Genomic DNA, 26,073 nt, shown 5'->3' on the forward strand with positions numbered 1-26,073 from the left:
AGCATCTTGAGGAGAGGAGGTTGTCCTGAAGTCGCTGAGCGGGCCCAGCGTCAGGGTCCTTAGCAGAGGAGGCACGAGGGCCATGGACACATAAAGGAGACGTGATGGCGGAGGAGAGGCCCCCGTGGTTTCCTCTGAGGATGGAGGAGGGGCCACGGCCAGGGAGAGCAGGAGGCCTCTAGAAGCTGGAGCTGGAGGTGGAGGTGGCAGAGGCCTGGAGCTTCCAGAAGGAGTGCACCTTGTAAGATTCACTTTGGACTTCTGGTCTCCAAAACTGCAAGATGATAATATTTGTGCTATTTGAAGCCACCGCGTCTGCGGTGATCTGTCACAGTAGCAACGGGAAACTAACGTACCATCCTTGTCACAGCTGGGTTGCGGAACGCGCGGCAGAATTATTAGTGGTTTCCTGATGATTTTCAGTCACTGATGAAACACTGTCCCATATATCCAAAGAAAGACATAATTTTTTTATGAGAAACTATGTTAACTTTCTTAGGCAAAAAATGTTTAAACTTTTGAATGTGTCACACTTCCTTTTTGTTACGTAGTTTTCCCCATCTTGTTATTTCACTTGTTTAAAAGGAATATACTTTGAAATCTCTTCTAAGGGTATATTCACACATGCCTAAAATGAATGCTGGTTTATAGTAATGATAGGTGTAGCTAATATTTACTGAGCGTTCATTATGTGCCAGGCAGTGCTGTGTTTCCGTGGGATTAGGGCATTGTTTAAAGTGCTGTATTTGTATTCGACTCACTCAGTCCTGCAACAGACCCGTGCATTGTTCCTGTCTTGTGCAGAAGCACTGAGGCACAGAGTGGTGAAGCGACTCACTCAGGGCCTCACTGTGCGAATGGGGCGGAGATTCAGATTTGAATCTAGGAATTCTGATTCCGGAGTTGGTTCCACAGAGACCGCAGGATGAAGCCTCATTTAATAAAGCCTGACTTTGGAGACCTGCTATTCTTGTGCTTAAAACAAATCATGTAATTCGTTCTATTTCAATTATGGAAAGAGTCCAAATGTCTCCTCAACTGACGAATGGACAAAGAAGATATATGTATACAATGGAATACTACTTGGCAATGAGAAAGGATGAAATCCTGCCATTGGCAGCAATGTGGATGGAACTGGAAGGTATTATGCTAAGTGAAATAAGTCAGTCAGAGAAAGACAGATAATATATGTTTTCACTCATATGTGGAACTTGAGAAACTTAACAGAAGACCATGGGGGAAGGGGAAAAAACAGTTACAGAGAGGGAGGGAAGCAAACCATAAGAGACTCTTAAATACAGAGAACGAACTGAGGGTTGATGGGGGTGGAGGGGCGAGGGAGAGGGGAAAATGGGTGATGGGCATTGAGGAGGGCACCTGTTGGGATGAGCATTGCGTGTCGTATGGAAGTGATGAATCAGGGGAATCTACTCCCCAAGCCAAGAGCACACTGTATACACTGTATGTTCTCCAACTTGACAATAAATTATATTTAAAAAAAAAGAAAAAAAGATCCACTTTAATCTTTCTAATGGCCACATGGTATTCCAGATTTGATTACTCCTCAGTTGGTGATCGTGGAGTTTGTGTCACATTTCCCTACTTCAAAGGGTACTGTATGGAACAGTTGAATAAATCCCTCTCCCTGCTGCCCCCACTGTGTATGTGTGTGTGTGTGTCTTTTTGTCTCTGTCTCTCATCTATTTCTATGTAAACACACAACCCACACATTTTACGTATGTATGCATGCATGTACGTATGTATTTGTAGTATTCCACCATGAGGCACACTTTATTTTTTCCAAATTCAAAAACAGACGAAATTAGGCTATCAATGGAGAAACAATGGGGATAATCACCTCTTTATTAATTAGTTTTGATAGAATAAATTTTAATCCTAGAAGACTTGTTTTAACTTAACGTTAGAGTATATTACTGTGGTCCAGTGTATATATATTATAGGTCCGTATAGTTATTACCATAGAGTTAATGCAATCCCATTTTATCAAGCTAATTACAGGTGGTGAAGATTTAATTTCACTTAGTTTTCCTTCTGTTAGAGCATCTCTACTCAATATGAGATATTTTAAGGCAGTGAGTACCACGACTATGGCAAATTTAGGCAAGGCTACAACTTAAGTGAGCCATACTTATTTTTCTCTATTTTATATTTATTATTCTAATATTACGGAGGGTAACATGTTTAAGTTTAGTTGGTTCTCCAGGTATAACCATAATTTGAGCCCTCTTATTAAGTCTATAGAGTTTGGCCATTTGGCACATTTTAACAAATGTTAAAATAAATTTATATTAAACAGGCACAAATGCCATCAGAGCCCTTTTAAAATCTTTTTATATGTAAAGTTCTTTAGTATATACATTTGGTACATATATATTTTTTAATTTTTTTATTAAAATTTTTTTTAATGTTTATTTACTTCTGAGAGAGAGAGAGAAAGACGGAATGTGAGTGGGGGAGTGGCAGAGAGAGAGGGAGACACAGAATCAGAAGCAGGCTCCAGGCTCCGAGCTGTCGGCACAGAGCCCGATGTGGGGCTCAAACCCAAGAACTGCGAGATCATGACCTGAGGTGAAGTCAGACGCTTAAGCGAGTGAGCCACCCAGGCGCCTCCCACTTTACCCATTTCTTGACCCTTCACTACCTGCCTGTGGCAACCACCAGTCTGTTTTCTGTATCTGTGAGCTTCTCTTTTTTAGGTTACACATAGAAAAGAAATCATACAGTATTTGTCTCTCTCTGTCTGACTTACTTCATTTAGCTTATAAAGCCCTCAAAGTCCATCCGTGTTGCCATGCGCATACACACGCGACCCACAATTTCTTTAGCCATTCAATCAGCAGGGGACATAGTTGGCTACTGTCAATACTGCTGCAGTGAATATGGGGGGTGCATATGTCCTTTTGAGTTAGTGCTTTTTTGTGGTTTTGGAGGGGGGGATAAATATCCAGAAGTAGAGTTGCTGGACCATATGGTTGTTCAGTTTCAGTTTTTTGAGGAACCTCCGTACTGTTTTCCGTAGCGGCTGCACCAGTTTACCACCAAACAGTATGCAAGGGTTCTCTTTTTCCCACATCCTTTCCAGTACTCATTACTTTTTGTTTTTGTTTTTGTTTGTTTGTTTGGGGTTTTTTTTGGTTGGTAACAGTCATTCTAACAGGTGCATTTCCCTGATAATGATGTTGAGCACTTTTTCATGTACCTGCTGGCCATCTGTATTTCTTTGGAAAAATGTCTATTTAGATCTTTTGCCTATTTTAAATTGGATTGTGTTTTTGCTGTTAGTTTGTATAAGGTCTTTATAGATTTTGGATAGTAACTCCTTATCTGATACATGATTTACAGAAGTTTTCGTCTACTCAGTAGGATGCCTTTTTTATTTTGTGGATTATTTTCTTTGCTTTGCAGAAGCTCTCTAGTATAATATAGTTTCACTTGTTTATTTTTGCTTTTGTTGCTTTTACTCTTGGTGTCAGGTTAGAAAACTTGCGAAGGTACTTATCACCTATATTCTTTTCTAGGAGTTTTATGATTTCAGGTTTTACCTTCAGTTCTTTAATCCGTTTCAAGTTAATTCTTGTGTGTAGTATAAGATAGTGATCCAGCTTCTTTCTTTTCTATGTGCATGTCCAGTTTCCAGCACCATTTTTTGAAGAGACCAACCTTCCGTCATTGTATGTTGTTGGCTCTTTTGTTGTAAAATTAATTGACTCCCTATGTGGATTTATTTCTGGGCTCTCTGTTCTGTTGGTCTGTATCTCTGTACCATACTTTTTACATTACTGTAGCTTCGTAATAGAGTTTGAAATCAGGGAGCATGATGCCTCCAGCTTTATTCTTCTTTCTTGAGATTGCTTTGGCTATATGGGGTCTTAGGATTGTTTGTTCTATTTCTGTAAGAAGCATCGTAATTCTGATAGGGATTTTATTGAATCACATTGATTTGGGTAGTGTGAACATTTTAGCAGTATTGATTATTATAATCCCATGTACGTGGAATATATTTTCATTTATTTGTCTTCTTCAGTTTCTTAATGTCTTATAATTTGGAGTAGAGCTAAAGTATTTCAGTTTCTTGAGGTCTGGTTTATCAAACTTAGTTATTAAGCATTTTTTCCTAAAGCCTGACAATGTCACTTTTAATGTTAATGCATTTTCAGTTGTTTTTTGTGTGAGGTGTGAGGTTTAATTTTTTTATAGGTGGATATCCACTTGCACCCACTTCGTTTCTTGCAAAGACTGTTCTTTCTTTGATGGATTGTTTTTGTACCTTTGTCAAAAACCAGTTGAGAATATTTGTGAGACTGTTTCTGGGTTCTCTAATTTCTTCCGTTAATTAATAGGTCTGTCCCTCTGCCAGTACCACATTAATTAATTAATTACTATAACTGTATAGAAACATTCAATACAAGGTAAAGTAATTCTAATTCTCCTACTATTCATTTTTATGAAGATTGTTTTTGTGTTTTTTGGGCCTGCCCCTTTCCATGTAAATTTTAGAATGATCTTGAATGTGTCTACAAAGTGTCCTGCTGGAATTTCTATGGGAATTACATGTGGGAATTTCTATGGGAATTACTCTATAGATAAATTTGGGGGGAAATTGCCACCTCTACGATAGTAAGTGTTTCAATCCATGAACATGGTTTATCTCCATTTACTTAAGTCGTTCTTCATTTCTTACATCTATTATTTTTCTATTTTTATTTCTTTCATGTATGTGTTCAGTATGTACCTAAGTACATTATTTTGTTTTTTGGAGCACTTTTAAATGGTATTAGGTTTTAAATTTTGGATTCCACATGCTTATTGTTGATATATAGCAAACGAATTATTACTTGTGTCTTAATCTTATAACCTGCCATTTTAACATAAGGTTAGTTAATAGTTCTAGAATCTTTTTATTTTGTAGATTCTCTGTGAGACAGTCATGTCATAAGCACAGAAGGACAGTTTTGTTTTATTTATTTATTTTTCAATTTGTATGCCTTATTTTTCTTATTTTGGTGACTAGGACTTCTAATAATTTGCTGAATAAGAGTGGTGAAAGCAGACATCTTTGCCTTGATTGTAAATGTGATGTTAGCTGTAGTTCTTATGTAGGTTCCCTTGATTAGGTTGAGGAAGTTTCCTTCCATTCCAAGTTTGTTGATTATGTGCGTGTGTGTGTGTGAGAGAGGGTGTTGGATTTTGTCAAGTGCTTTTTGTCTGCATTAACTGATAATTATGTGGTTTTTGTTTTGTGTGTTATTGATATAATATATTACATTAATTGGTTTACAAATGTTAAACCAACCTTGCATTTCTGGAATAGATAAATCCCACTTGGTCACGATGTAGAATTCTTTCACTATGCTGTAGGATTCAGTTTTCTAGTGTTTTGTTCAAAGTTTTTGGCATCTGTGTTCATAAGACATTGGTCCATAGTTTTCTTGTGGTATCTCTTTTGTGTGGTTTTGCTATCAGGGTAATACTAGACTCATAGTATGAGTTGGGAAGTTTTTCTTCCTCTTTTGATTTTGGAAGAGTTAATTTAAAATTGTTGACATTTCTTAAAATATTTTCTAGAATTCTTGAGTGAAGACATCTGGACTTTGGTTTTTCTTCACTCTATATACATATACGTATGTATGTATGTACATACGTATGTATGTGTATATATACTGGTTATTAATTCTCTTTGTTTATTCTAGCTCTGTTTAGATCTTCTGTGTTTTTATTGAGTCAGTTTTAATAGTTTGTGTCTTTCTAGGATTTTTCTATTTTATCTAAGCTAATTATTGGCATACAGTTGTTCATAGTGTCCCTTTGTAGTAATTTTTTATTTTGTAAGGTCAGAGTAATTCTGCAATAATGCTGTTTCTTTCATTTCTGGTTTTGAGAATTTGAATCTTCTCTATTTTTCTTGATTACTTTAGCTAAAGGTTTATCAATTTTGTTCATTTCTTCAAAAAACTAGGTTTGTTTCATTGCTTCTATTGTTTTTCTTTTCACTATACCATTTATCTCTGCTCTAAATTTTATTATTTTAATAATAATAATTTTCTTCCTTCTGTTTGCTTTAGGTTTAGTTTTCTCATTTTTTTCCAGTGCCATAAGGTTAAAGGTTAGATTACTGATTTGAGATCTTTCTTTTGTGATAAAAGCACATTGTATGTACACACGCGTGCGCGTGCGCACGTGCGCGCGCACACACACACACACTGCTAAGTACTGCTTTAATTGCATCCCATAGATTTTGTCTTTATTTTAATTTATATGAAGATATTTTCTAACTGCTCTTTTGATTTCCTTATTTGACATATTGGTTATTTAGGATGCTATTGTTTAATTTCTGTGTCTCTGTAAGTGTCTCAAATTTCTCTCTTACTCTAATTTTATTCCATTTTAGAGAAAATACTTTGTATTTCAATCCTTTTAAGTTTATTGAGATTTGTAGTGCAGTATCTGCAACATCTTTGAGTATTTGAGTGTGTGCCGTGAGCACTCCAGAAGAATGTGTATTCTGCTGTTTTGGGTGGAGATCTGTAGATACTTGTTAGGTCTGTTTGTTCATGACACTACCCAGGATTTCTATTTCTTTGTTGATCTTCTGCCTAGTTGTTGTATCTATTATTGTAAGTGGGTATTGAAATCCCCAACTAATAATTGTTGTCTGTTTCTTTTTTTATTTGTCAGTTTTTGGTTTGTTTTGGTACATTGTTCTTAGGTGTGTCTGTGTTTATAATTGTTCTTACTGAAGGATTGTCCCTTCTAATAAAATGTTCCTTTTTGTTTGTTTGTTTCTTCTAAAGTCTCTCTTACCTGATAATTGTGTAGCCACTTCTGCTTTCTTGTGTTTGCTGTATGCATAGTATATCATCTTTCACATTACTACTTTCTATCGGTTTGTATTTTTTTTAATGTAAAGTGTGTCTCATGTAGCCACCAGATAGTTGATACTGCTTTTTCAATCCAGTTTCACAGTCTGTGAAGAGACTAGACAGTATCATTTTTGACTGGATAGTGTCATTCCTTTACATTTAATGTCATTTTTATATCATTAGATCTACTCTGCTGTTTTATTTTTTGCTTCATGTGCATTCCTGTATTTCGCATGAATTCTTTGGAATTAAAAGAATAATTCCTAATGTAGCATTTTAAGTAGTGATTTTTCACTTTGTATTTGAGTTTTATTTCCTTACTGATTGTTCTGAGGATTACCACATACATCTTAACCTACCTTACAGAGTCAGCTTGACATTTATACTAAATTCCACTGAGATGTAGAAAAGTTACTCTTACATATACATATTCCTTTTCTCTGCTTTTTGTGGTATAAATATTATGCGTGTTATATTTGTAAGTGTTACACAACTATCAATAGATAGCTCTTATTTTGCATAGTGTTATGTGTTTCTGAAAAGCCAGAAACAGAAAGGAGAGCCAGTGTGTGTTTGTAGGTTTATAGCTTACTAGCCTTTTTGTCGCTCATTTTTTATTCTCTTCATTTGTTCCCATGTATTCAAGTTACCACCTGTAGTCGTTTCCTTGGCCCAGTGTAGGGGACCAGTGGAACATCATACACAAATCCTTTACACAGTTGCTTTTTCTATTAGTAAAAGGAAAAAAGTAGAAGAAATAGGCACTTATTCTGTCTTTGTAATGACATAATTACCTTTACTGGAACACTTGGTTTTTGGTGTGGATTCCGATTACTGACTATGGTCATGTTCTTTCACTCTAATCTGAAGAACCGCTTTTAGCTGATTCCTTCTTCTGCCAGATCACAATCTACTCTTGAGCCCCTGAGTCCATTTTTCCTTTCAGTGCTTTCATTTTTCAACTGCAGAATGTGCACTTCGTTCATTTTTTATAATTTCAAACTTTACAAATATTAGTTATGTGAAATTCTCATTATACCTCCTTCTTTAATCATAATTTCCTTTCGTTATTTTAACATATTCATAACGGATGCTTTGAAATCTTTATCTTTTAAATCCCACATCTGATCATTCTCGCAAGTGGTTACTGTTTCCTACTTTTTTCCAGGACATGAGTCATTCTTCCCTGTTTCCTTGCTTGACTCAAATTTTTTTCAGAACCTGGACTTTTTAGATAGCCTGGAACCTGCCGCCCTCCCCAGGCTTGTAATTACTTGATGTTTGTTTAGCAAGTGCCTAGATCATTTCCATGAAGTTCGCAAGTGTCTAGATCACTTCCATGAAGTTTGCTCCTCACTCACCATAATGTGAAGCCCCCCACCCCCAGCCCCTAGTTTGTTTTAGGAATGGCAGCAGTTGGTTTTTAGCAATGCCCTGGGCATAAATTCCTCTGAAGGCTGATCCAGTGAAGTATGCCTTCCTTTGAGGGGATATTCCCCTGGTCAGTGTTTGAGACTCTCTCTGACCCCAGGATTGCTGCTTGCAGCATAGACTTCCGGAGTTGCTGTCTGACAGACTAGGCAGCCTGCGTGCAGTTCACCTGTCCCCCCCAGGGAGTCTATAAGTCACCTCCCCACAGTCTTTCCCCAGACCTCCTGGGTTTTTGAGACTGCCCCGAGGTTCCAGCTTCCTGGCACTTTGTCTCCAGTGATGCCTGTTACTTCCAGAAGAGATTCTGAGCTCTCTGCTCTCCCGCCTGCTCCTGCCCCCTGGCACATCCTCCCACCTGACCCGCAGTCTGGAGCTGGGGTGAGGACACGAGTGCCCCCCTGCTCTAGGAGCTTGGCGGCCGGGGAGGGGTAGCAGCAGCATCCCTGGGACCCCTGGGTTTGCCGCTCCAGCTGTGGACCCCTCACCGTGAACTGGGCCAGGGCAGTCAAGGGCAGCGAGGGCCCCCGGGGGGCATTGTCAGCATTGCCACAGCCAGTGTCGAGCCTCCGTGGCATGAAGTGCTGGCCAGTGGAAGAAGGGAGTCGTCCCCTCCCAGCTGTCTCAGCCATACTCACCTGCACCTTCCCGCCGGGAGCAGGTAGTTCTGCTTGGTGGGAGAAGTGCCGACCCCCCCCTGCCCCTCCTGGGGGGCTGCCGTCTGGGGGCTGGGGAAGAGGGCACCCCACATTCTCATCTGCCCAGTCTGGAGTGCTTTCCATCTCGCTGGGCCGAGAGGGGAGGGAGGTGGAAGGTCTGGGTTCACCACCCCGGACTCCCTGTTCTTACTGACTGTTAGGAGATTTTTTTGAATAAATATTTTTTCACTTTTCTCTTTGTCCTAATGTCCCCCAAAACTCAGTTCCCCTCTTGGTGGGTGTTGAGCCTAAAGGCACAACTGAGCCAAGAATAGGAAAAGGAAGGGTTTTACTAGCAACAAGTAAGGAGAACATTGGGGATCTTTCCCAAAGCAGAGTCTCCCCGAATTGGGGTAAGTCACCAGGGCCAGCAGCTTCCTCAGTTCTCTGGCTTTGGTGGGTCCAGAATCTGAGCACTCGGAGGGCTTTAGATCCCGCAAAGGCACCTGAAGCGTGTGCGGCGGGTCAGGCTTCACTTTTGAGTCTGCACTGGGAGTTTTAAAATATGGGTTTGTTTTTGTTTGTGTACAGATTTTTTGTTTGTCTTCCTACCGACAGTATTTCCGTTATCAGAAAAGAATAGTAGATAATAGTTTATGAATATCTTCTGGCTTTGTTCAGTACAAGAACATGTTTAGTCTGCCCTAGTTTGTGCACACTTTTTCCTCCCCAGCCGGCGCCTCAGCCACCAGCCTGTGGATTGGTCTAGGATTGTGTTGGCAGGCAAATGGCATTTCACCTCTTTGGTGGTGCCTCATCTCCCCTACTGCCACCCAAAAGTGTGTTTAAATCGCTTGGCATTCCCCGCCAATAGTTTGCAAGTCCACAAAATGAGTGGCTTTGGACTCTGTCTCTTAGCTGTTTTTCAGCTTTGACGTTTTACGTCGATTCTTTTAAAAGCTGGTGATGGAATAAAATGCAGTGAACTGCTGTCCGCTCATAATTAATTGAGATATTTGTCAGAACTAACTAGCACCGGGAATTTTATCACCGATTTATTGTCGCTGATATTGGTGCGGTTTTGGAGTGATGGTGGTTCGGAGCTGTTGGCCAAGAAGAATTCTGGAGATGTCTTTGGTGCAAAAAGGTGATTTTATTAAAGCACGGGGACAGGACCTGGGGGCAGAAAGAGCTGCACTGGATTTATGAGGATTGACTGGTTCTATAGAGGCCTCCAGAAGGACTTCGATGTGCTAAAGAGGACTCATAATGTCCCTGAGGCCTTGCTGTTGTCAGGCTAAGGCTGTTTTCCCTCCAGGAAGGCATTAACATTAAGACAGTTGGGAGTTTATTGGAGGAATGTTTTACTCTGCCTGTCTCAAACATTTGTCAATGGGCTATACTATTGACAAATATGTGTAACATTTGAGAAACATTAAATATTGTCAATGGGTTATAAAGAAATTTAATTGGGGGCACCTGGGTGGCTCAGTCAGTTGGGCGTCCGACTTCGGCTCAGGTCATGATCTCACGGCCCGTGCGTTCGAGCCCCGCATCAGACTCTATCCTGTCAGTTCGGAGCCTGGAGCCTACTTCGGATTCTGTGTCTCGCTCTCTCTCTGCCCTTCCCCCACTCACGCTCTGTCTTTATCAAAAAAAGGAATAAACGTAAAAAAAAATAAAATAAAAAGAAATTTAATTTTATTTACCATTTCCTTCTTGTCTTTGTTTCCCACATCACTGTGGAGAGGAGGGTGATGTTGGGGCTCCAGGAAACTAAGTCTGTGGGTTTCTGGAGATTAGGCTATTGATAGGATTGCCTTTTTCTTGTCATTTACTAAGGTATTTGTAAACTGGTGGAGACTCATGTCCTGCGTGTCTGTGATCGCTTATCAGTTAAATTGTTTTTTCCCTTTCATTTGTTCTTGGGCGGTCAGGAGTGCCCCAGGAATGTCGCGCAGAGCCCACCTTACTGGGGGTGGGGGGTGTTTGCCGGGTGTCAGCTCGCCTGATGCTCCCTCAGCAATCATTAGACTGTCTCCTGGCCTGTTATTTCCTACACTCTTTCCTAGGCCAGCAGGGCCTAAAATAACTTTTCACACGTCTCGGAAACTGTCGTTCTTTTTCTGGGAACCCCTCTCTCTTTCTGCTTGCATTAGGACCATTTTCAGAGATTATAAATGGTTGTTTTTTAAAAATAATTTACGTTATTTTTCATTGGGATGTGGGCTTCTGTTTCTCCAGCTGTCATGTCCTGCTACTATAATTGTTTTAATAATATTTTTAATAGTCATTACTTTATTAGATGTACCATTTGTTATTTAGTAGTAGTTTGTTTTCACATGTTTGACGGATTTTATTTATTTAAAAAAATTTTTTTTAATGTTTATTTTTGAGACAGAGACAGAACATGAGCAGTGAGGGGCAGAGAGAGAGAGAGAGAGAGAGAGAGGGAGAGACGGAGACACAGAATCCAAAAGCAGGTTCCAGGCTCCAAGCTGTGTTTGATGGATTTTAATTGTTGATTTGGATTTTGATTTGTGTCAGAGCATGTGGTTACATAATATATGTAATTATTATGGATTTCTTATCATCTTTATTTTTTTGTGTCATTTCAGTTATATATTGAAATGGGCAGGAAAAACGTTCCCCATTTCAGATATTGTAATGGCACTCGATAAAACTGGTAGATTTATGAGAAACATACTATTTGTTGCTTATAGCTGGTAATTATATGACTATAGTTTATTCTAAGATGAATATTAAGAGAACTTTCATTCCTAAGTTTGAGGAAGAATAATATATTGGTTAAGGGTGTAGAGTCTGGGGCAGGTTTAGTTTTGACACCATAGGCATGGGAGTGTGACATAACCCCCATATCCCTCAGTTTCCTCAGAATGGATATAAAAATACTATGAACTTCTTCCAAGTAATGATTTCTCTTGAGTAGTTGCAATGCATTTGAATTGCTTAAATAACCGCTTTTGTGTTATTTTGTTTAATTTTTTACAGCTTATCGTGAGCCTCATTATTATTACCAGTTCACGGCTCGATATCATGCAGCTCCTTGCAATAGTATTTATAATATTTCTTTTGAGAAGAAACTTCTTCAGATTTTAAGCAAATTGGTTCTTGACCTCTCATGTGAGGTTTCTTTACTGAAGTCTGAATGCCATCATGTTAAAATGCAAAGAGCTGGTTTGCAGAATGAATTGTTCTTTACATTTTCAGGTAAGTAAACACAGTTCTTTACAGAAAACGAATAGCAAATTTTAAAGACATGTGAATTACCAACAACATTTTTAGAATGTAAATGTTATAGATCTGAATACTTTTCATGTTCTCTACTCTGGCTTAGTTCTGATAGGCCCCAAAATAAAATTCTACTGATTTACGTGCTCAGTGAAAATTTTGCACTCTCAAATAACTAAACCTTGCTATGGTAACTTATTAGAGAATGGGGTTAGTGTAAGGAAATGCCTATCTTGATATTTGACTACAGGATTTAATTTGCAAAAAGCATCTAAGTGCAATAAGATGAGTTAATATAGATCAGAGGGACCGTTCTAACAGCTTACAGTGCTTTTCCTAATAACACAGAGTGGAGGCCCAGTATTTTCTGGAAATTTCAAGGAATTTCGAGGAATTGATTTTGGACTTATATAAAGGGCTTGTTGATGAATGAGCACTTTGGAATAACTGTCGGTGTATTTTACTGGGTCCCATGGCAATTGACTCTGTCCCCTTTCCATCTCAAATGATCTTGCTTGCCGTACTCCTTTCTTTCTTCTGTACTCTGTCCTTGATTCCTCTCCTGCTGGTGTTTGTATTCACTCCTCTCTCTCTCTCTCTCTCTCTTTTTTTTTTTTTTTTGGACATCTAGGATTAAATTTTTAGACACACCTGAGAGGTGTGAAGTTTACAGGAAAAGAAAAAGAGAAGTTCAGCCCCATTTTCACTGTCTTTTTTTTATCTTCCTTACTGCTTTTCTCCTTCTCCAGAAAAATTGTGAAAGTTATTCTGCAGCTGCTGAGACAAAGTATCACAGTTAGACTGGTTCTTCAGCTCTTCAAGGACCCACTGTTAGCATTCATGAGTCATGAGGTCTTTTACCCAGTGTATTTAATAGGTGCTGTTATTAGGCATTTAATAGTCCTTAGAAAACCTTCGAAGTATAGTTGAACCCATAAGAGAAAAATGATGGTAATGGAAACAAGGCACGGTGGGCTTGAGACGCATTTCTCTAATGACTAATGAGACCGAGCACCTTTTCATGTGCTTACTTGCCATTTGTGTGTATTCTTTTTTGGAGAAAAGTATATTGAAGTCCTTCGTCCAGTATTTCTTTTTCCAGCTTTACTGAAATAAATTGATACGTAACGTTATGTAAGTTGAAGAAGTAAGGAATAAGGATTTGATACACATATATATTACAACATGATTACCACAGTAAAGTGAACACATCATCTCACATAGTTACAGTTTATTTTATCTTATTATTTTATTGTGGTGAGAACTTTTACAATCTGCTCTTATAGCAACTTTCAAATATACCTTATTGTTAACCGTATTCACCATGCTCTATATTATATCCATATGCTTATTCATCTTCTAACTAGAAGTTTGTATCCTTGGTCTAACTTCATCCATTTCCCTCAGGCCCTACCCTCTAACCCAGCATCCACCAGTCAGTTCTCTGTTCCTATGAGTGGTTTTTGTAGATTCCACATGTAAATGAGATGAAAGTATTTGTCATTCTCTGTTTGACTTAATTTCACTCAGCACAATGCCCTCAAGGTCCATCCACTTTGTTGCAGATGGTAGAATTTGCTTTTTCTTCACAGATAAATGCTGTTCCATTGTGTCTGTATGGATACATCCTTACACACAATCGTTTCCTCTACTGTGAAGAAGTTTTCTAGTTTGATATAGGTCCATGTTTTGGTTTGGTTTCGTTGCTTGTGCTTCGGCTGTCATATTCATAAAGTCATTGGTATGTTCACTAAGGAGCTTTTTTGTATGTTTTCTTCTGGGAATTTTATGGTTTAGGTCTTACACTTAAATCTTCAGTTCAAATTAATGGTTGGGATTGGCGTGAGATCAGAGTCCAGTTTAATTCTCTGGCATGTGACTGTTTGGTTTTCCCAGTACAATTTATTGTAGAGACTACCTGTTCTCCATTGAGTATTCTTGGCTCCTTTGACCTTATATGCATGAGTGTATTTCTTGGGCTCTCAACTCGGTTCCATAGATATGTGTTTTATGTCCGTACCATACTCTTTTGATTACCGTACCTTTGTAATATACATTGAAATTAGAAGTGTATTGCCTCCAGTTTTTTTCTTTCCCCGAAGTACATTGGTTATTCAGGATTCTTTGTGGTCCCATAAGAATTTGAGTGTTTATATTTCTGTAAAAGATGTTGGTGGAATCTTGATAAAGATTGTATTGAATCCATAGATTGTTTGGGTTGTATGGACATTTTAACAATGTTGATTCTTAACCTTATGAACCTGGGATATCTTTCTACTTATTTGTGAGTCTTTAGTTTCCTTATCAATATCTTACTGCCTTTAGTGTACAGATCTTTTTACCTTATAGTTTAAGTTTATTCCTAATTATATTGTTGTTTTTGATATTATTAGGAGTGGCATTGTTTTCTTTATTTCTTTTAAAGTAACTTGTTACTCTATAGAAATGCAATTTATGTTTGTATGTTGATTTTGTGTTCTGCAGCATTACTGAATTCATTTATTAGGTCTAACAATTTTTTTGGTGGAGTCTCTTGCATTTTCTGTACGTATGATTGCATCATCTGCAGGCACAGACATTTTTACTCATTCCGTTTTCATTCAGATGCCTTTTCTTTCTCTTGCCTGATTGCTCGAGCCAGGACTTCTAATACTGTTACTATAGGAATGGTGAGAATAGGCCTCCTTGTCTTGTTCTTGATCTTAGAGAAAAATCTTTCAACCTTTTACCATTGAGTATGATGTTAGCTGTAGGCTTTTAATATGTTGGAGTACTTTCCTTCTGACCTGATTTGTTGGGAGTTTTAATTGTGAATGACTATTGAATTTTGCCAAACACTTTTGCATCTACTGGGATACTCATAGGATTTTTTTATTCTATTCATGTGATGCATCATACTTGTTGATTTGCATATGTTGAACCATCCTTGCATCCCAGAGATGACTCCTACTTGATCATGGGGTACGAAGCTTTTAATGTGCTATTGAAGTTGGCTTGCTGGTGTTTTGTTGAGAATCTTTCCTTCTGTATTCATCAGGGGTATTGGTCTGTAGTTTTTTTTCTTGTAGTGTCTGTATCTGGCTTTGGTACCAGGGATAACAGTGGCCATGTAAAATGAGCTTGGGCATGTTACCTTTTCTTCAGTTTTTTAAAAGAGTTTGAGAAGGATTGACATTGAGTTTTTAAAAATATTGGGCAGAATTTGCCAGTGAAGCTATCTGGTCCTGGTATTTTTCTGTTTGGGGAGGTCTTGGTGACAGATTCAATTCTCTACTTGTTGTTGATCTGTTCAGATTTTCTGTTTTGTCATGATTCAGTCTTGTTAGGCTGTATGTTTTTAAGAATGGATCCATTTATTTTAGGTTGTCCAGTTCTTGGTATATAGTTATTCATAGCCACCTTTAATGATCCTTTGTATTTCTTTGGTATCAGTTGTAATGTCTCCAGATTCATTTATAATTTTATTTATTTGGGATCTGTCTTTTTTTTTTTTTTTTTTTTTTTTTTTTTTGCTTGTCTAGCTAAAGGTTATCCATTTTGTTATTTTTTCAAAGAACCGGGGGCACCTGGGTGGCTCAGTCAGTTAATCATCATCTGACTTCAGCCCAGGTCATGATCTCACCATTCGTGAGTTTGAGCCCTGGGTTAGACTCTATGCTGACAGCTCAGCATGGAGCCTGGAGCCTCCTTCAGATTCTGTGCTTCCTTCTCTCTTTGCCCTTCCCCTGCTAATGCTTTCTCTCTCTCTCTCTCTCTCAAAAGGAAATAAACATAAAAAAAAAATAATTCCGAAAACCAGCTCTTCTTTTTGTTAATAATTTGTTTTATTTTTCCTGTTCCCTATTCCATTTATTTCTGCTTTAATTTCTTTTGAGTTTTTATTTAATTCCAGTTAGTTAACACATAGTGTTATATTAGTTTCAGGTGTACAACCTAGTAATTCAACTTCCATGTATCACCTGGTGCTCATCATGACAAGTGCACTCTTTAATCCCCATCACCTATTTAGCCCATCCCCCCCATCCACCTCCCCTCTGGATTGGAAGAGCAAATATTGTTAAAATGTCTATACTACCCAAAGCAGTCTACACTTTTAATGCAGTCCCTATCAAAATACCAACAGCATTTTTCATAGAACTAGAAGAAACAATCCTTAAATTTGTATGGACCACAAAAGACCCTAAACAGCCAAAGCAATCTTGATAAAGAAAGGCAAAGCTGGAGGCATCGAAATTCCAGACTTCAAGTTACATTACAAAGCTGTAATGATCAAAACAGTGTGGTACTGGCACAAAAATAGATACATAGATCACTAGAACAGAATAGAAAATCTGGAAATAAGCCTGACAGCTATATGGTCAATCAATCTTTGACATAACAGGAAAGAATATCCAGTGGGAAAAAGACCATCTCTTCAACATGGTGTTGGGAAAACTGGACAGCTACATGCAAAAGAATGAAACTGGACCACTTTCTTACTCTGTACACAAAAATAAATTCAAAATGGATTAAATACCTAAAAGTGAGACCTTAAACCATAAAAATCCTAAAAGAGAACACAGGCAGTAACTTTATTGACATTGGCTATAGTAACTTCTTTCAAAATACGTCTCCTGAGGCAAGGGAAACGAAAGCAAAAATGAACTATTGGGACTACATAAAAATAAAAAGCTTCTGCACAGTGAAGGAAACAATCAACAAAAACTAAAAGGCAGCCTACAGAATGGGAGACGATATTTGCCAATGATACATCTGATAAGTGGTCAGTATCCAAAATTTGTAGAGAACTTGTAAAACTCAATGCCCAAAACCAAATAATTCAATCAAAAAAAATGGGCAGAAGGCATGAATAGACATTTCTCCAAAGAAGATACCTGCTTTAATTTTTATTTTTGTCTTTCTTCTAATGTGAAGACAAGTTTTTTATTTTTATTTTTTCTTGTTCCTTGAAGTGTCATGTTAGGTTGTTTGTTGGAGATCTTTTTTGTTGATGTATACTCTTTTGTTTTCTTTCAAGAATTTGAAATTTTATCTTCTGCTAAATGTAGAAGATTCATTTTGAGTAAATATTTTTTATATACTGTGAAATATGGACCCAGTCTTCACTTAAGTGTGGATGTTCAGTTGTCCCAGCACCATTCTTTGAAGAGACTGTGGTCTTCCCCATTGCACTGTTATGGCACCTTTGTTGAGAGTCAGCCGGCCACCGATATATGGGTTTATTTCTACACTCTTCTGCTTCATCGTTCTGTATGCCTGTCCTTAGACCAATACCACACTGTTTCTGTTGTGTTTTGTTTTTAATGTTTATTTTTGAGAGAAAGAGTGCGAGCAGGGTAGGGGCAGAGAAGGGGACAGAGGATCCAAAGTGGGCTGTGCACTGACAGCAGCGAGCCTGATGCAGTGCTTGAACTCACAAACTGTGAGATCGTGACCTGAGCCAAAGCTCAACTGACTGAGCCACCCAGGTGCCCCGCTACACTGTTTTGATCATAAGCTTTTGATAGTACTTTGTAGTGAGATTTGAACCTTGGAAATGAGAGTCCTCCAGTTTTGTTCTTCTTTTCAACGTTGGTTTGCCTAGTTGAAGTTGGTTGCAGTTCCATGGGTTTTAGCATCTATCTTTCCATTTTTGCCAGAAAAGGCCATTAGGGTTTTGGTAGGGAATGCCCTGAACCCACTGATAGCTTTAGATAGTATTAACACCTTAACAATATTAAGTCTTCCAGTCTGCAAATACAGGATATCTTTCCATTTATTTAGGACTTTGCCTTAGACCATTGAGCTGCTGTAACAAAATACCACAGACTGGGTAGCTTATAAACAATGGAAATGAGGGGTGCCTTGGTGGTTCAGTCAGTTAAGCGTCTGACTTCGGCTCAGGTCATGATCTCGTCGTCTGTGAGTTCAAGCCCCGCGTCGGGCTCTGTGCAGACAGCTCAGAGCCTGGAGCCTGGTTTGGATTCTGTGTGTCTCTCTCTCTCTCTGCCCCTCCCCTGCTCATGCTCTTTCTCTCTCTCAAAATAAATAAACATTTAAAGAAAACAGTGGAAATTTATTTCTCACATTTTTGGAAGCTGGAATTCTGAGATCAGGGTGGCATCATGTTCAGGAAGGATGCTTTTCAGGTGTGCAGACTTCTCATTATATTCTCACATAGCAGGAGAAGCCAGGGATCTCTCTGGAGGGACTTTTGCAAGAGTACTTGTAACCCCATGCATAAAAGCACTACTCTCGTGACCTAAGAACCTCCCAAAGACCCCCACCTCCTAATATCATCACATTGGGCATTTGGATTTCAAGATACGAATTTGGGGGGCAGATACACATATTGAGGCCATAGCAGATTTCTTTAATTTCTCTCAGCAATGTTTTGTACTTTCCAGTGTGTTAAGTATTGCACCTCTTGATGGATTTATCACTATGTACTTATTTATTCTTTTTGATGCTGTTGTGAGTGCATTTTGTAATTTATTTTGACATTGTTCATTGCTAGTATGTAGAAATTCACTAATTTTTGTGTGTTTTCTTGCATCTTGGTTGAATTAATTTGTTAGCTCTGTGTTTTTTTGTGTCTGTGCTTGGAATTTTTAGTTTTTTCCATATAGAAGATAATGTTACCTGAGGATAACAATAGCTTTGCTTCTTGGCTTTCAACTTGTATAATTTTTATCTCTTTTTCTTGCCAAATTGATTTTGCTAGCCTGTCCAGTATACTGTTTATTAGAAGTGGCACAAGTAAACATCCTTGAATTGCTTGTAATCCTAGGGGGAAAGCTGACATCTCACACTATTGAATATAATATTGGCTATGGGCTTTTCATAAAAGTTCTTCATCAGGTTGAAGCAGTTCGTTTCAATTCCGAGTTTGAGTGTATTTATCATGAAACTGTCAGATTTTGTCAGATGTTTCTTCTTTATCAAATGAGATTATCCTTTTTTTTTTTTACCCCTTCTATGAATGCATGTGTTATAATTTTTGATTTTCATATGGTGAGCTGTCTTTGCATTCCTGGGAAATATCCCACTTAGTCAGGGTTTAAATTCCTTTGGTATGCTACTGGAATTTGTTCATTACTATATTATATGGAGAATGTTTGCATTCATAAATTGGCCCAGAGTTTTCTTGTGATGTCCTTTTCTGGCTTTGGTGTCAGGGTAATGTTGGCTTCATGAAATTAGGTAGGAAGTGTCCCTTTTCTATTCTTCCAGAAGAGATTGAGAGTTTCTCTAATTACTCTTGATAGAATATACCACTGAAGCCATTGAATCCTGGGTTTTTCTTTATTGGGAGGTTGTTAATTACTGATTTGATCTTTTCTTGTTGTTGTTATATGCTTATTCATATTTTATGTTTCTTTGTGACTCAGTTTAGGTTGTTTATATTTCCATCTCTTTCATCTAGGGTATCTTATTTTTGCATATAGTTATACATAATATTCTCTTATAATTCTTTTTATTTATGAAAGGTAGATAGGTAGTAATTCCCTTCTTTAATTTCTTTTTTTCTTTTTTTTTGTAATTTTTTTTAACGTTTATTTATTTTTGAGACAGGGAGAGACAGAGCATGGACGGGGGAGGGTCAGAGAAAGAGGGAGACACAGAATCTGAAACAGGCTCCAGGCTCTGAGCTGTCAGCACAGAGCCCGACGCGGGGCTCAAACTCACGGACCGCGAGATCATGACCTGAGCCGGAGTCGGACGCTTAACCGACTGAGCCACCCAGGCGCCCCATAGTTTCTTTTTTTCTTTGGTTAGGTGGTGATCAATATTGTAGATCTTTTTAAGGAACCAACTTTTTTTGTTTTCCTTGATTTTATTGTTTTTTTCTATTCTCTATTTTGTTATACCTGTTCTATTTTGTATTGTTTCCTTCTTTCTGCTGTTTTTGATTACAGATTTTCTATACGGATTTTCTGATTTTAATTTTCTTGATTTCTGGTTTTTGGTTTTGTTTTGTTTGTTTTTGGTTTTGTTTTTGTTTTTCTAATTCCCCTGACTTTTATTATTGATTCCAGTTACTCAGTGTTTTTAAGTTTTTTTCTAATTTGCATTTTTTTAAGTTTTTATTTAAATTCCAGTTAGTTAACATATGATGTGTAGTATTAGTTTCAGATGTACAACATAGTGATTCAGCACTTCCATGCAACACCTGGTGTTCATCACAAGTACACATTCTGAATTTTATATTTCTGTTCTTCTGATTGAATTTGTCCTTTTTTGGTTTCCTTAAGATAAAAACTTTATTTAATTTAAATTGTTCTTCTCTTCTAGTATTTGAGTTCAGTACTATAAATTTCTCTCTAAGCCCTGCTCTTACTGTATCCTACAAATTTTGATAAGTTGTATATTTACTTTCATTTGGTCCAGAATATTTGAAAATTGATCGGGACTTATTTTATTCATGTGGTATATATTGGTCTGTTGTTTAAGGTGCAAGAATCTTCCAGCTCTCTTTCTATCATGTATTTCTCGTTTAATTCCGTTGCAGCCTGAGAGCATGTATTGTATCGTTCCTCTTTCAAAACATTTTTCAAAACGTGTTCAGTGGTCTGGAGTGTTGTCTGTCGTGGTGAAAGGTGCATGTGCTCCGGAAGAATTTGTATTCTCCTGCTGGATGAGGCATCCTATAATTGTCAGTTGGATGCATTTGACTGATGTTGCTCTTCAGGTCCACTGTGTTGTTACTGATATTTTACCTTCTGGATTTGTCACAGATTGATCAGAGTTGTTGAAGTGCCCATCTCTATTAGCAGAGTGCTCCACTGTCCTTGTGGTTTTATTAGTTTTGGCCTCCCATTTCTACATACTATGTTATTAGGCTTGTACTCGTTAAGGATTGTCTGTCTTCTTGGAAAAATGACACCTTTATCATATATAATAACCTTAATTGTGATAACTTTTCTTTTCCTGATGTTTTATCTACAATGAAAATTAATATTACTGTTCCAGCTTTCTTTCGATTTGAGTTTGTGTGTATATCTTCCCCTACCCCTTTAATCTTCATCTACCAGTGTCTTTGTGTTTAAAGTGGGTTTCTTGAAGATGAGATATAATTAGGTGGGTTTTTTTTGAAAATTCATTCTGACGGTCTTTTTAATTGGTGTATTTAAACCGTTGACTCAAAATCAGTATCGATGGGATTGGATTGAGATCCGCCACATTTGTTACTGTTTTGTGTTTGCTGCCCCTTGTCTTTTGTTTCTTTTTTTGTCTTTACTTTTTCTGTGTTCTCTGCTTTTAATTGAGCATACGTATGATTCGGTTTTTTTATAACAGAATTCCCAAATTTGTTCTCCCTTCCCCTTACAACAACACTGTTGTGTACTTAATTGTCCCTAAGCTTTAATCCACTGTACGATGTTCGCATTATTTGGAACAAGCTATTTATTGTCCGTTTAATGTTAATATTACCTTCGCTTTTTACTTCTCTAATGATATTTATTTAGATACAAGTTTTGGACATATGTTGTTTTCCTTCTCTGTGAAGAACTTCTTTTCACATTTCTTGCCAGGCAGCATTTCTGGTGACAGATTTTCTCAAGTTTTGTTTATCTGAGAAAGTCTTTTTTTCTTCTTCAGTTTTGAAGGATAATTGCACTGGATTCAGCCTTTTAGTTTGGTGGCAGTTTTTCTTTCAATACTTAGATTTACTCACTCTACTCTCTTCTTGCTTGCATGGTTCCTGAAGAGAAGGTTGGCTTAATACTTTTTGAAAATAGTTTCTATTTTTTATTGTGGTCAGATACACATGACGTAAAATTTGCCTTCACTATTTCAAATACACAGATAAGTGGTATTAAATACATTCATGGTTTTGTGTCATTGTCATCATCATCCATCTCCAAAACCCTTTTCATCGTAGAAAACTGATTCTTTATCCTCATTAAATAAAGTCCCTATTCTCTTCGCAGCCCCAGCCATCCATCATTCTACTTTCTATTGCTGTGATTTTAATGATCTCATATAAGTGGAATTGTACAGTCATTTTCTTTTTGTTACTGGCTTATTTCACTTACTGTAACGTCCCCACGGTTGATTCATGTTGTTACATATGTCAGAATGTCCCTCCTTTTTAAGGCTGAGTAATATTTCATGGGTACTAGTTCCCCTGGCCGGCTCTTGGGGCTTCTCCTGGTGAGCAATAGTTAACCTGTATCCACCCATTTTTCTCTACAATTTTGTGGACAGCAGTTTTCCCGGAGACCTTACTTATTTGGTGAATCAAAGAAGAGTTTGTGAGTTTCAATGTGTGTACCTCTTACGAGGATGGGAGTGATGGCATCCAGGTTCCTTTCATGGTGGACTGTAAACCACTAGTTCTCTCAGATCTTTTTTGTTTTCTTAATGCTTCTGTTACTGATTTTTTTGTGTTTAATTGACTATAAAATATCATTTTGGTTTTATTCTCATTTCCTTTTCTGAACGTATCTAGTTATTCTCTTGGCAGCCACCGTGCGTTTTACAATTAACATCTTGAATGTATAACTATATAGTTTGGATTAACACTAGCCTAGTATGAGCAGTGTACCAAAACTCTGCTCCAGGATAGTTTGTTCCTTCCTCTCTATGGTGTGCTCAGTGATTGCATTTTTATATACGTTGTTTACCATTAACATAGATTTATGACTATTGTCTTATGTATTTATTTTTAATCACATACATGAAAAAAGTGGAGTTAAAAAAATAAAAATACAGCAATATTGCCTTTTACCTGTGTAGTTAACTTTACAACTGTTATTTATTTCTTTGTATAGCATCAAATTATTATCTGTTGTCCTGTTACTATCTAATGTCTCAAACACTGTGTTTGGGATATTTTACTTTCTTCTTCATTTCTGAATGCTAGTTTTCCAGGATTCTTGGTTGAAAGCGTTTTTTCTTTTAATGCTTTAAATATGTTATCTCACTGCCTTTGAACCTCCATGGTTTTTTTTACAAGAAATCTGCGATTAATCTTTTTATGCACTTGAAGGAAGTGACAAGTTTTTTTTTTTTTTTTCTTCTCTCTCTCTCTTTCTGCTTTCCAGATTATCTCTTTGATTTTTGACAGTTTGGTTATAATCTCTTTCACTGTTGAATCCCTTGCATATATCTTGCTTCAATTCCATTGATCTTTTTGGATATGTGATTCATGTCTTTTATCAAATTCATGTCTTTTATCTATTATTTTTTCAAGTGTTCTTCAAGTATTTTTCTTTTTCTTTTTCTCTTTCTTTTTCTTTTTCTTTTTTTTTTTTCTCAACTAGGACCCCCATTATGCTTATGTTAGTACACCTAAAGTCCAACAGTCTCTTAGGCCTTCAGTTCTTTTCCTGCTTTTTCTTCCTGCTCCTCTTAACTGGATACTTTCAGTTTACCTATCCTCAAATTCACAGGTTCTTTCTTTCACAAGATCAATTGAAAACCTGTAGTGAGTTCTTCATTTTAGTTGTTGTAATTGTTAGTTCCAGAATTTCTGTTTGGTCTCCTTTTATATAATCTTTTACTTTATTAATATGATATATTTGTTGAGAAAACATTTTCCTTTTTGTTGTTGTTCTCTGTTCATTATTTCCTTTAGCTTTTTGAGTATATTCAATCCAGTTGGTATGGAATATTTATTTGTCTAATAGTTAAAATTTCTGTGCTTCCTCAGGGATAGTTTGTTTGTTTGTTTGTTTTCGTGAATGGTTCATACTGTCTTCTTTCATTCCTTGTAATTTTTTTTTTGAAAACTGTAGGTAGTTACCATGAAACCAGATTCTTCCACCTCTTTTGTGTCTGTTGTTATTGTTCATAGGTGTTGTGGTTGTTGGTTTAGTGACTTATCTAAACTACCTTTGCAAAGACTGTTCTTTGTTGTGTGTGATCTCTCAGGTCTCCTGTCCTTTAGCTTGATGTTAGTGTTCTGATAAGAGATTCCTTAAGTGCTGTGCTTAAGTCACCTTTCTTGATTCAGGTTCTTTTGAATCAATGATTCAGAGACCATTGATTGAAAAACCATTTGATTCTTCTAATTGTAAAAATTCAGCTATTTTCCAGAGTTTCAGCAAAGTTGACTCTGACTGTTTTGGGTTATTTTTGTCAGCATTTCTGTGGTAGGACATGGCTTGAAGTATCCGAAATCACCATATTACTGACATCATTTCTTTTTCATTGTTTCATTTTGTAGAAAGTTTAATCTTAAAAAACAAAACAGGGTGCATAGTTTCATACAGGGTGAGGTTAGCCATCTAGCCTAAGTAAAGTAGGTATATCATAGGCAGGAGTTCAGGAAGAAATTGTGCTGTCTCAGATCCAGAGAACTGATCGAGTGAACTGATCTAGGGAGTGTGAGCGTTATGTGGTTTATCTAACATGGTGGAGGAAACTATACTGCCCGTTGGCCCTTACTAGCTTTGTACTGGATTTTAACTTAAACATTCTACATGTTGGTGACTTGATTGATCACTGTCCGTACTGACTGATCCTGAAGACTGGATAATTTCTGTTGATTCTGTGTTACTATTTCCAACAATTTTGATTTAGCGTAATAAATAGTAGATTTTAATGAATTTTTTTATTTGCCTTAAAATTTTATAAGGATTTAAATTAAAAATAAAATTGTGGGGGCGCCTGGGTTGCTTAGTCAGTTAAGCATCTAACTTCAGCTCAGGTCATGATCTCACAGTTTGTGAGTTCAAGCCCTGCATCAGGCTCTGTGCTGACAGGTCAGCTCAGAGCCTGGAGCCTGCTTCGGTTTCTGTGTCTCCCTCTCTCTCTGCCCTACCCCCACTGGCGCTCTGTCTCTCTCTCTAAAATAAACATTAAAAAGTTAAAAAAATAAAATTGTGTATCTTCATGATGATCTGATCTCATAATCATATTATGTTAAATTGGTAGACTCTGGTCTACCATCTTCTGCATTACTTCATGAGCAGTAGCTTCAAAAGCAAGCATTACCTTGGGTGAATAATATTTTAAATATTTGGCTACAATTTGAAAATGCTTTCTTTAAATCCATTGTATATTTTTGATACATAAATTTAGAAATTTTACATTCCCTGGGTCTGGTTTTAGGATGGTCTCATTTTAAAAGGATTTAAAGTAAAAATAGTCCATAAAAAAAAAAAACACCTCCTTTTTTTTTCCCCCCTCCAAATCTACAACCCAACTTGGAGGTCTGCTTCAGCTCAAACATCTTGTTCTGTTTGCTTTTATAAAATCACCCAGATCTGGTTTGTCTTTTTTGTGATATTTGATAATTCTTTGTGATATTAATTCAGATGAAAGCAGGGAAGTTACATAATGTGTCTGGTTTGGGGAGAATACTGAAGGGGCGCCTGGGTGGCTCAGTTGGTTAAGTGTTCAACTCTTGATTTCCATTCAGGTCATGATCTTGCGGTTCGTGAGATCAAGCCCTGCGTTGGGCTCAGCACTGACAGCATGGAGTCTGCTTGGGATTCTCCTTTCCCCTGTGCGTGCATGCTCTCTCTCAATTGTAATTGTCAAAATAAATAAACTTAAATAAAAATAAAAAAGAATACTGAAATAATGAAGATTGCCCAATATTCTACAAGTGTATTCTGCATTTATTAGTACTTCTGTGGTCAATTTTATTACCTTCGTATCAACACTTATCCATCCAACATATTTTACATAACATATCAGGCAAAGTCAGTAATATAGAGCAAGGATCTTTCTTCAGGAAGGTCATATTCTACTTAAAGGAAGATGTCACGTAACAGTAGTACAGCAAATACTGTGGCGGAAATTCCAGGTGTTCTTTGGGTGCTATGAAAGTAGAGATGTCATTAGGAGATAAACAGTTAAGGAGACCCATGAAATTATTGGTGTTTTAAAAGAATTCCATGCAGAATAGCAACTTAAAGTCATGTATAAAGACAACACAG

General features: G+C 37.3%; 1 protein-coding gene across 3 annotated transcripts in view; it reads left to right on the forward strand.

Annotated features, from left to right (window-relative positions):
- ZPBP (zona pellucida binding protein) overlaps nucleotides 1-26,073 on the forward strand; it is a 111,842-nt gene that overhangs the window by 20,516 nt on the left and 65,253 nt on the right. For all 3 annotated transcript variants that reach the window (XR_008296939.1, XM_027046100.2, XM_027046101.2), the window contains one exon: nucleotides 11,960-12,178. Coding sequence is in view for 2 of the 3 variants with exons in the window: in XM_027046100.2 (XP_026901901.2) it covers nucleotides 11,960-12,178 (219 nt within the window). In the remaining variant the exon portion in view is untranslated. The remainder of the gene's footprint in view (nucleotides 1-11,959; nucleotides 12,179-26,073) is intronic.

Source organism: Acinonyx jubatus, chromosome A2 (assembly GCF_027475565.1).
Source record: "Acinonyx jubatus isolate Ajub_Pintada_27869175 chromosome A2, VMU_Ajub_asm_v1.0, whole genome shotgun sequence".
NCBI classification, from domain to species: Eukaryota; Metazoa; Chordata; class Mammalia; order Carnivora; family Felidae; genus Acinonyx; species Acinonyx jubatus.